Source organism: Labeo rohita, chromosome 24 (genome assembly GCF_022985175.1).
Source record: "Labeo rohita strain BAU-BD-2019 chromosome 24, IGBB_LRoh.1.0, whole genome shotgun sequence".
In the NCBI taxonomy this organism is placed as follows: domain Eukaryota; kingdom Metazoa; phylum Chordata; class Actinopteri; order Cypriniformes; family Cyprinidae; genus Labeo; species Labeo rohita.
Genome location: NC_066892.1, coordinates 14,211,126 through 14,223,317, shown reverse-complemented (window position 1 = coordinate 14,223,317; position 12,192 = coordinate 14,211,126). Strand labels below are relative to the sequence as shown.

The window sequence follows — 12,192 nt, the reverse complement described above, 5'->3', positions numbered from 1 at the left end:
TAACGGACCAAATTCCTACATCATTTTGCTAGCTTCATTACTCTCACATCATCATGTAATAAAAATAATTAACTTTTTATATCCACTTTTATCCACCCACTTGTTTGGAAAGTAGATGTTAAATAAGCAAGATAAAATATAGTCAGCAGATCATTTTTTCAAAATAAACCCCTTCAGGGTGGTACAAGACTTGATCAGTTTATTTTTCGATAATGGCCAGCTGGATGCACATTTTCCCTTACATGCTGTTTAGTTTGTCAGTATCAAAATAATATGACTGTGGGTTTGTGCATGCTTTGATCCAGCTCAAAATCCTCAACTAATACTGCTAAACACAGCAAGCAGGGCTGATTCACACACACACACACACACAGCTAAGCTGAATAATGAAGTCCTATGCCTCAGCTGACTTATCAGAACATCTGCTGACCTCTGGGACGAACCTGCGCTGCTCGTTCCTGAGCCAGATAACAGGGGCGCTCTGCTCAAGCTTGTTAGTGTAAATGCAGACAGCAGCAGCAGCAGATTCTGCACATAGCGAGAAAGTAACAAACGGCAAATTGGCAAGCAGATGTTCCTTAAAACTGTCTAGCGTAGGGTTACAGAGCTGGCTGAGAAACACAGATTCTTTTACAACTTAAAGGTGATGTGTGGAATTGTTTGGATGTTAAAATACTTTCTGGATTGATGCTTCACTCTTGGTGAGAGAAAACACAAACAGGCCATATGCCATCCATATGGGTGATCTGCAGTGTTTATAAACTCCAGCTTTATGCATCCACACAATTCAGTTTGTTACTTTGCTGACGGCAGAGAAGCCATTATGCTGCATATTTCAAAATCATTACTATTTGGGAATACTTAACAGTATTTTGACAGCGGTACTGTGCTGTCAGTGAACTATTTCTTATAAGTAATAATACAGTAGTTAAGGAGAACAGGAATATCAAATTACATTGGAATTACATCAAATTACATTTCAGTGCCTTTCAAGTTAAAGTGCAGATTGACAGTTGACAAGTTATGTAGTTTTACTTCTCAAACAAAAAGGCCAATCACTTCTTTTATATTTTCAACATTTAGATCACTACAGTCCCGGAGGGCTGTAGCCCTACAGAGTTTAGATGCAACCCTAATTAAACACACCTGATCCAACTAATCAAGCCCTTCAGGCTTAATTGAAAACTGCATAGTATGTGTGTTGGAGCAAAGATGGAACAAAACTCTGCAGGGTTGCGGCCCTCCAGGAACTGAGTTTGACACCCCTGATTTAGATGAACTGTACTCATTATAAACTGTGGGATATGTGAACATTGGATTGAAATACTTGTATTTCTGCATTCATGACTGGTCATGAATTCAAATACACACACAGGTTTGTAAAATAAAACATCAAATAGAGCAAAATGACAGGGAACAAAAAATAGTAAATTAGTAATAAGGTGCCATGTTCAATACAGCTGCATTTTAGAGATCTATAATCAGTTAAATAGCAGAAGTTCGGGAAACAGTCGTGACAAGCTAGTTCCCACAACAATGCATCGTACTATGGAGCTTAATCAGCGAGTTACGTCGTTGTACGGGAAACATACCCCTGTATGATTTATAAGCCTTTTGAATTATGGAGACACTCAGAATGTCCTCATATTTCACCATCTCCTTGTAATACCTATGTCATACCCATGTCATTATACAAATTCGTGCCCTGATTTGTCACACACACACATTTGTAAAATTAATTTGTCAAGAACATTTTAAATTTTTTGAAATTAAAAAAAAAACTTGTTTTTGGCTTTGTCTATAAATCAACCTTATCAAAAAAATAACCTGCAATTAACATTACAATCTCCGTTAGTCAGAACTTAATCAAGAGGAAACAGCTCTATAACCATAAATGTGATTAACAATAAGCACTTGAAAAACTATGTCTGATAACTATAAAAGAAAAAAACCTTTCTATTTCCGTGGTTAGTTTGGGTTCCAGTCTTTTTCAATCAACTCCTTTCATACTGCATTTAGGTAAAGGTGTATAGTATATTACACTCACATGAGATGAGACCTCCAGTCAAACAATAGACTAATATAAGCTATTTTAAATGATTTTTCCATATAGTCCTGATGAAGCCATTAAAAAGCAATGCTTTTCTTTGTGATAGTTTTAAAAGCTGAGAGAACTCTGACGTAATAAATACCTTTGACGAATAGGAAAACGAATAGAAAGAAAATACCTTTTTAAAAAGAAACATCTTGCAGACGATTCCTTTTTGAATCCTGGGTATGCATTCATTCAGTTTCATCCTCAAGGTTGAAAATCTTCTCCTGCCCACACTGAGATGTTTATTTTTTTTTTTATTGAAATCATAGGCCAGTGCATCAAAGCTTCTCCATTAGTTTAGTTAATGTTTTTGTCCTCTAATTTCTTAGATGATCTGCTAAATGTACATTTTGAGGGTGAGCACTCCCACGAGTCTCCACAGAAAAAGAAAAAAGAAAAGAAAAAACATTTTATCCGTTAAAAGAAAGAGTTGCGGGTTGTTTTTTTTCATAATCTGTGAGGTTCCATTTAGCATTTTTCAAGCAATTAAAATTATATAATAAATAATAAAATAAATACATAAACACACTTCTACTAAAGATGAGGGACTTAGAAATAAACCTGGAAATAAAACAGAATTTCGCAGGATTTTGAGCCTCCAAAAAAGCCTTATTTAATATGTTTCAGTTATTTTAAAGGCACTTACAGCCTATAACAGCAAAAGAACCAAAACCCACATGGTACTGATAAAACGTAGAAATATGGTAAACAATAGGTTAAAACAGACAAAATATTTCCATGTTCATGTTTGCCACAAGATTGTTTTATTATCATACCATTATGAGAGTATAGATAGATAGATAGATAGATGTCTAAAACTGCACTTGATTTTTGCTGGAAGGTTAACTGGAGTGATTTTGATAAATCTCACCTCACAAGGGAAGCTAACAAGGCCATTGACATTGAAAGTATAACAACAGAAACACTGGTCTACACACATCAGTGGATGTAACACTGATCAGCCCATCTCGTAAGTGGTCACAGCTCAATCACTTGAAAATCAAAAGCCAACCTCTGCTGCCGTTTTCCTAATTCTGACCATCACTGCATGCTGAGATCCAGCTCCGTGATTTTGGACTCATGCAACGGCTGCTGGTTTGTAACATGCAGGTTTCTATACAGGTATTCAGCGTGACTGTGTTGTTTTGTACTGTGCTTGTTTTGTACTCTGCTGACAACAAAAATATTGTTGCTGGCAAGAAGCTCAGAACTATACTATTTATGTGTGAAGAAGAGACGGGGAAGAGTATATAAAACCTGAATAAACAGGAAATACATCTGTTGCACACTCAGACTATTGCTGTAAGTCAGTCCCCCAAGTTAATCAATCAGCAGACTATGCAGAGCAGAGTCATAAATGACCACCCCAGAGACAACCATAAACTTCCTGCAAGCACATCTGTGCTCTCTCACACCAGGAATTTAGATAAGAGAAGCTTTTGGGGAATTTTCTGCTGCTCCATTCCACTGTGGGCCCTCGACCACTACATAATAACAACATGTCAGGTTTTCCTACTATAAAACTTTTGTATACAAACGAAGCATGACACCAGCATTCAGGGGAGTTTCCAGCAGCTGTTTAAACGATTTCACACTAACACAACCTTTATAGGCACAGAAAATATGTCAACAAAGCAGACTAGACAAGACCAAACCAACAATATCATATGTGGATGGATGAATGAATGAATGATGGACAGACAGACAGACAATAGATAGATAAATGAATGAATGATAGATAGATAGATAGATAGATAGATAGATAGATAGATAGATAGATAGATAGATATGAATGAATGAATGAATGAATGATAGATAGATAGATAGATAGATATGAATGAATGACAATGATGATAGATAGATAGATAGATAGATATGAATAAATGAATAACGATGATAGATAGATAGATAGCGAGATATGAATGAATGAATGAATGACAATGATAGAGAGATAATCACATGCAGATGGATGAATGAGTGAATGAATGAAAGAAAGAATGAATGACAATGATAGATAGATAGATATGAATGAATGACAATGATGATAGATAGATATGAATTAATTAATGAATGAATGAATGACGATGATAGATAGATAGATAGATAGATAGATAGAGAGAGATATGAATGAATGAATGACAGATGCAGATGATAGAATAAATGAATGAATGACAATGATAGATAGATAGATGAATGAATGAATGACAATGATAGAGAGATAGATCACATGCAGATGAGTAAGTGAATAAATGAATGAATGACAATGATAGATAGATAGATAGATATGAATAAATGAATGACAATGATAGAGAGATAGATCACATGCAGATGAGTAAGAATGAATGAATGAATGACAATGATAGATAGATATGAATGAATGACAATGATAGATAGATAGATAGATAGATAGATAGATAGATAGATAGATAGATCACATGCAGATGGGTGAATGAGTGAGTGAATGAATGAATGAAAGAATAAATGAATGACAATGATAGATAGATATGAATGAATGACAATGATAGATAGATAGATAGATATATAGATAGATATGAATGAATGACAATGATAGATAGATAGATAGATATATAGATAGATATGAATGAATGACAATGATGAATATATATGAATGAATGACAATGATAGATACAGATAGATAGATCACATGCAGATGAGTGAATGAACGAATGAATGACTGAATGAATGACGATAGATGGATAGATAGATAGACAGATCACATGCAGATAAGTGAATGAATGAATGAATGACAATGATAGATCACATGCAGATGAATGAATGACAATGATAGACAGATAGAAAGATAGATAATCACATGCAGATTAATGAATGAATGAATGAATGACAATGATAGATAGATAGATAGATCTACAGACCATATGCAGATGAGTGAGTCAGTGAGTGAATGAATGAATGAATTAATGAACGACGGCCTATAGATAGAATTATTTGTTTATCAAACTATTGATTCTTCCAATTCTTTATCCACTTTATAACTGATTGTTTAATTAATAATTTTCTCAAATTATGCATCAGTTTCTCAAATGATATATTGATTTTTGGCTTGATTATTGGCTGTGTGCAAAATCACAATCATACTCTTAAACAGGGCACTATCTGAAGGGACAGCCATTCGTAGTCGTGTCTGAAACCATAGTGGACGATATTGAGTGCGCTCACTCGATATTGTCAATGAGTGTACAAAGACCCAAAATTCACTTCTCACCAGAAGATGCAGCCCGCAGTTGAATCATCCATTCAAGCCGCTGGTCCAACGTGAGTACAGCGTAATATCATACAGGTATAAATTTCTTTTTAATTGATTATTAAATAGTTTAATTAGTTTCCATGACAGAGTTCTTTTCATTACTGGAGTTGCCAGTAACTTCTTAATGATTATTAAAAAGCAAGCACAAATTATGCAAAAGCGCCTTTCCTTCCAGGAAACTCAGTATCTGAATTCACTCTGTCATTTTCATTCACTTCTTCAACTGGACTGTATTAGTAGACTAAATGAGGGTGCAGGGGAAAAATTCAAACACCAATTGCCTTGCTGAGCTACATGACAATCTGAAAAACATGAAACTTTAAGTGAGTGAGGAACCCTAAGCTTTTTTATTTCACACCTGAACAGTGCTATAAATATAGCGGGTTATACAGAACACAGATGAAGGACATCTATTCTTCATGAGTAAGTGAGGTGGACAGAAGTGCATTATGGGCTTTGGGAGTGGGTGTGAACAGACGCTGCAGCCAGAGGACTTGAGAAAATCTAAATCTACTTTCTCTTAAGTTCCAGCACTAGTTCTTCAGAGAGTGAGCAGCTCTTATAATCTGTCTGGAATACCTTCTTCACACACACAGTCTGCTGCCTCAAGCGTTTGTTTCGTACTGTGTGCAGAAACGACTGAATTTGAGTGCAAAAAGGCTACCTAAGAGAACACTTTTATTAAAATTTAATTCTAGAACTTTTGATTATATCAAAACATGTTCCTTTTTGGGAGCAAATAAGAAGGCATAGTTTTGCAACAGAAATGTTGCATGCTGAATCAAAACCTCATTATCATGACGCATACTCATTTCCAGCTGTGAAACTCCTTGTTTGTTTCCTAACGGCCATTTTCTTGACAAAGATGAGCAACTGCAATTGAAAGCAATAATATTTTTTGAGTCAATCTTTTAGGCATAGAGATTTTTAGAAACATTTCCTGATACCTTGCCAGGAAAGTCTTCAAAAAGAGTCTTACATCTTATTTTAGACCCAATTTTACATAATATGTACTTTAAGCAGAGTTAAATTCTATGAGGAAAGTGGAAATTTGATAATCTCACACTTGACTTCACAGACTGGTGATCCGGCGAGGAAAAAGTAGCCAGGTTCATGCAACTTCCCAAGGCAGAATTCAAAATTTCTCATTTTCATTTAGTTTATCATGATCTACTGCAATAATTAAAACTAAAATAAAAATTAATAACCAGTCAAAAGTTGTTGTTTTTTTTTTTTTAAAGAAGTCTCTTCTGCTCACCAAGCCTGCAAAAACAGATTTCTATTTGAATATATTTTAAAATGTAATTTATTTTTGTGATTTCAAAGCTGAATGTTTAGCATCATTACTCCAGTCACATGATCCTTCAGAAATCATACTAATATTCAGACTTGCTGCTCAAAAAACATTTGTTATTATTATCATTATGTCGAAAACAGGTTTCAGGTTTCTTTGAAGCATAGAAAGTTCAGAAGAACAGCATTTATCTGAAATAGAAATATTTTGTCTTTATCATCACTTTTGATAAATTTAAGCATCCTTGCTAAATAAAAGTATTCATTTCTATAATTTCTTTACCCCCAAAAAAATCAAATTAGCAAATCAGCATATTAGAATGATTTCTGAAGGATGTGATACTGAAGACTGGAGTAATGATGCTGAAAATTTACCTTTGATCACAGGAATAAATTACATTTTAAAATATATTCAAATAGAAAACAGTTACTTTAAATAGTCCAGATACTTTGGGAAAAAGTACAGGCTTGGTAAGCAGAAGAGACTTCTTTAAAAAACATAAGTCTTACTGTTCAAAAACTTTTGACTGGTAGTGTATGTAAACATTAAAAAATAAATATGACTTTAACTAAAACTAAAATACTAATAAAAACTAATTCAAAATATTAATTAAAACTATAATAGTATCTCAATGGAATAGCTCTGCTTTAAGTAATTACAAGCCTGTAATTGTATTGCAGCTGATTAGGCTACAGTAGTTGCTTCTTAAACACAAGCTTATCTATAGTTTGAAAACATAAAGATTGATTTCTTTTCTTCCCTCCAGCATTATTAGAATTCAGAGTAAGTGTGAAGCACACATACATTTATCTTCAGTGAAGCTGAGTGTCAAGATTAGTTTCAAAACAAGCTCCATTAAAAGCTTGTTGACCTTAGAATAAAGTAAATTAGTATAGAAGGCGGTAGCAAATACCATCCATACCATACAAAAACAGCTCAACAAGTTTCATTTCAAATGTTGAACAGCTGATAAGAACAGGAAGCTAAGGTGATGCCAACTATCTGTCCTGAATAAAGCAAAGCACAAAGCTTAATCAAAACACTACAGTCCTCCAAAGGTTAGCTTGTTATATAACACAGCTCAATTACATGCTGACAATCTGTCTAAACTGAAACAAATGCATTTTAAACTACACTTTGATGCATGTTACACTGTAGCCAGCTGCTCTGAATCAAGTGTGCTGCTTTTCTCCATTGTGAAACATCCCACAGTCAACATGAATTCCCATTTTTGCTGAAATAGATAGCAGCAAAAATGTCTCCTAAAGGATGCTTTTAGCTGATGTTTGGTACATTTAATTCCTGAGTCAGTTCCAAAATGTCTACATTCAGCTTGTGACATCTAGCGATGGTAAGAGTGGCAGACCACTGTGGTCTTTATCAGTGATTCAAGAGGGTGAAGTGTGTTAAAAGTGCAGATAAGAGGCTTTTGTGAACACTAAAGTGTATGATTTACACTGTCAGCGAATGCTTCAGGTTACAATTGCCATGTGTGTTATAGATGAACCAGAACTGTACGACATTCTGGTTTTTGGGTTTTTCTGGTTTTGCAAAGTGACTATTTAGTCTGTTAATAAGAAAATGTGTAAATCTCATGACTTCACAGTATGAATTCTGCATGTAGATAGATAGATAAATAGAAAGATAGATAGACAGATAGAATCATCACAGAATCTGTTTAGATGGTCATGAGAGAAATCAAATTAATTGAGCAATCAAGCTGTTAAACCTGTGTAAACCATCTAATATTAAAAAAGTAATAAATTACTAAAAATACAATTATGAAACACTTTGAAAATACATTAATATGAGATAGATAGATATAGATGATAGATACATACATAGATAGCAACAATCATCATAATAATTTATCATAATAACAGGTTTTTGAAAAAAAGTTCCTGTGGAAACCCATTTGAGGAGATTTTTATACACAAAGTGCAAAGAATAAGCATTCGTTGAGATTAATGTACGGGGAGGTGCTAGTCAATAAAATGCGTAAAAATCAATAAATCAGACGAATATAGGATATGGAACTAATATAAACTAATGTCATAACCTCGCGTGGTTAAAAAAAAAAAGTTTCTTATTGACGCGTAAATGACTGAATTCAATTTACCTCAGTGATTCCTCGCTATCAGTACAGGTGCTCTAACCCCTTCTAAAAGGTTAAAAAGTAGCCTATTTTAATACATTTAACAGAAAAATGATAACAGGTATCTTACATGTTATGGACATTATAAATAACTTGCTAAAGTCCACATTATCATGCCTTTAAAAAGTAAAAGACGCTGTTCCTTCATTGCATTTAGTCTCAGCATCCAACTTCTCGGTGGTTTTCTAGTCCAATTTCTTTTTACTAAATAATAAATATGCTTATAATCAAACATCTTTAATATGAATTAAAACATGTAAACACGCCAACACTACCTCATACTGACCGCAATGAAACAACAAGCCCAACTAATAACTGTATATGCTATTTAAAACAAATACTTACCGGAGAAAACAAAGAGCTCAGTGTTGAAACCAATAAAACCAATTTTGTGGCGTCCATCGCAGCTGTTGTTTCCCCCCGTAAATGTTCGTTTATCATGGAATAAAACTTTACAATCCGTAAAGTTACTTATGCTTTTCTTACAAGCGCGCAGAAGTAAACTCAGTCAAACTGTCTCGTCGGACACGGTGTTGACAGAGGAACGAAACGTAAGTTCAGATGAGGGAACATCATAAGAGCCGTGAGTGAGCAGTCCTCGGGGTGAGTGGCTCATTTCGTTGCTCGAGCTGCTGACAGTTCAGCGACCAATGAGCGAATCACAGTCAGACCACGAGAGGAGCTTTACAGCTTCACTACTTGCAAGATATTGACAATACACTCAAGACTGCATCACTGCTGTTCGTCATCGGCTTACGAGTGTCTTTGTCGCGTTGGTGCGAAAGCAATAGCTGAAATTTCAAGGTCTCTGCTCTTTGTGAACACCTGGCTGCAGAAAATGACTACGTGAGCTTGTTTGGTTAACAGAAGGATGCCATTTGATGAAATTGTTGTATAACCACAGAATACAACATACAGAAGATCCTCTCTTTAAGAATTAAGAAGAATAATAATATTTCATATTTCAAAATGTTTTAGGTAAATAGAGAAAAAAAAAAGAGGAGTGGGACATTTTCATAATTCCATCATTAATTTAAGTTCGTTAAAGGAATTAGTTTACCTTAGGTGAAAAATTCCTGAGAATGTATTAGGAGTTCAGATGAACTCTTCATAGAAGAGTAAAAACCAGCTAAAAGCCATCTCGGTCTAAAATGAGATAATGATACTGAGCGAATGCTCCTGACACATATTATACATCCATCAAATACTTTTACTTCAAACTCGCTAAATTCCAGCCTCAGCCAAATCAGAAGTGCCAGTACTTACATAGAAACCTATACAAAGTAGCCAGAAAGAAATGCTCATTTTAAAGAAAAACGTCAGATGGATTTAGCTGGTTTTGCATCTGAACTCTTCGTATTCGCTCTCAGGCCATCCAAGATGTAGATGAGTTTGTTTGTTTGTATCAGAACAGATTTAGAGAAATTAACATTACATCACTTGCTCACCAGTCCTCTGCAATGAATGGGTGCCGTTAAAATGGGAGTCCAAACAGCTGATAATAATTCACAAGTAATCCACAAGCTGAGTGTTTGTAATAAACAAATGCATCAAGACGTTTTTAATTATCCAGACTGCCAATTATCCAGGAGTGAAATATGCTAAGCTATCTAACGACCAATTCATATATTTTATGATGTGGCTAATTTGTACAAATTCGTATGACCTCACTCCTTTGATTTTGTACGATTTGTCTAGACCCCAGTGACTGGTAGGTTTAGTGGCATTGTTAGGGGAAGGTAATTCATACGAATTGGGGAACTCTTAAAATTTGTATAATTCAGCAAAAATCACACAAATTTGTATGAACTGGCCACCTTGTAAAATATGAATGAATTATGCACAGATCAAGCACTGGCATTTTTGACAAGGTGGCTAATTCGTATGACCTCACTCGTATGATTTTGTATGATTTCTGTGATGGTTAAGTTTAGGGGCGGGATTAGGTGTGGTCCTTCGCACAAATTCCTCAAATTTGCCAACTTGTAAGATATGAACAAATTATGCACAGATCTGTGATCTGACGATTTGTGAAAAAACGTACGTATTTTACGAGGTGGCAGTTTCACCGAAATTTCTGCAAAGAACCATACCTAACCCCACCCCTAAACTTCCATCACAGAAGTCGTACAAAATCATACAAGTCACGTCCTACAAATTAGCCACCTCGTAAAATACGTACAAATTGGCCATGAGATAATGTTGGGACTGTTTTGGGTGTTGTTACAAGCGAAATCACATGATTCCAATCCATCTATAAACATCTTATAAAGTAAAAAGCTGTGTGTTTGTCAAAAACAAATTTGCAAGAAACACATTTTTGGGTGAACTATTCCTTCCATTTTTATAGTATTATTTTAGCTTTGATATCTTGATGAAGAAATTAGACTAGATGACTAAAAATTCAAATATTGTCTGAAATAATTTGAACTTTGGTTTCTTTGTCATTAGCAAGAAGCATCTTATCTAAAGTGATTTTTAACTCTCTAAATTGTATAATAATTGCTGGAGCAACCTGAAGTTAAGTGCCATGTTCAAGGAAAGGGCGCTGGTTGATTGGGAGTGTCATCTGATGAATATTCAGAGACAAAATAATGAATTCGTACGACCTCACTTTATGTACCACACGATTATGTACGATTTGTCTAGACCATAGACTGTAAAAAATATGGACGTAGTGTCCGTGACGTCACCCGTAGGTTTCTGAAGAGCATTTTTGAAGCTTTCAGTGGGCGTCAGTCGTCACCATCTTGGAATCGCGTCACTGCACATCACTACCGGATAATTGAAAATGGGCAAAGAGGCGGGATGTGGGTGGAGCTGGTTGCTGAAACCACGCCCACCTAGCGCAACAGGGGCGACAATCCACCTGTCACTCAAGTGGCCACGCCCTAAATTATGCAGAACTTTAAGACTTAATATAATTTAAATGGATCAGTTATAAAATGGATGAGTTTTTTCTGCTGTAAAGTTGGGCATTTTAACATGGGGAGTCTATGGGATTGACTCCCTTTTGGAGCCAGTCTCTAGCGGCCAGTCGATGAATTGCAGTTTAAGTCACTTCCGTGTTCGTTTCAATATAGAGAACGGGAGGCTGCCGCTTGGTCTAGACCCCAGTGACAGGTAGGTTTAGGGGCAGGGTTAAGGGTAGGTTATTTGTACGAATTCTTACAAACTGGGGAACTCATAAAATGTGCACCATTTAGTAAAAATCAAATTAGCCACCTTGTAAAATATGTGCGAATTATGCACAGATCAAGCACTGGCAACCCGATCTCATGGCAATTCATACATTTTTGACAAGATGGCTAATTCGTATGACCTCACTCATACGATATTGTATGATTTCTGTGACGGTTAAA

At 35.3% G+C, this 12,192-nt stretch overlaps 1 protein-coding gene across 1 annotated transcript in view; it reads right to left on the bottom strand.

Moving 5' to 3' along the window:
- The window catches only part of vipr1b (vasoactive intestinal peptide receptor 1b), a 71,638-nt gene extending 62,082 nt beyond the window's left edge, over positions 1 to 9,556 (bottom strand). Inside the window, exon 1 of the mRNA XM_051098843.1 lies at positions 9,176 to 9,556. Within this exon, the coding sequence (XP_050954800.1) occupies positions 9,176 to 9,271 (96 nt within the window). The 5' untranslated portion in view covers positions 9,272 to 9,556. The remainder of the gene's footprint in view (positions 1 to 9,175) is intronic.
- Between the last annotated feature and the right edge of the window lie 2,636 nt (positions 9,557 to 12,192).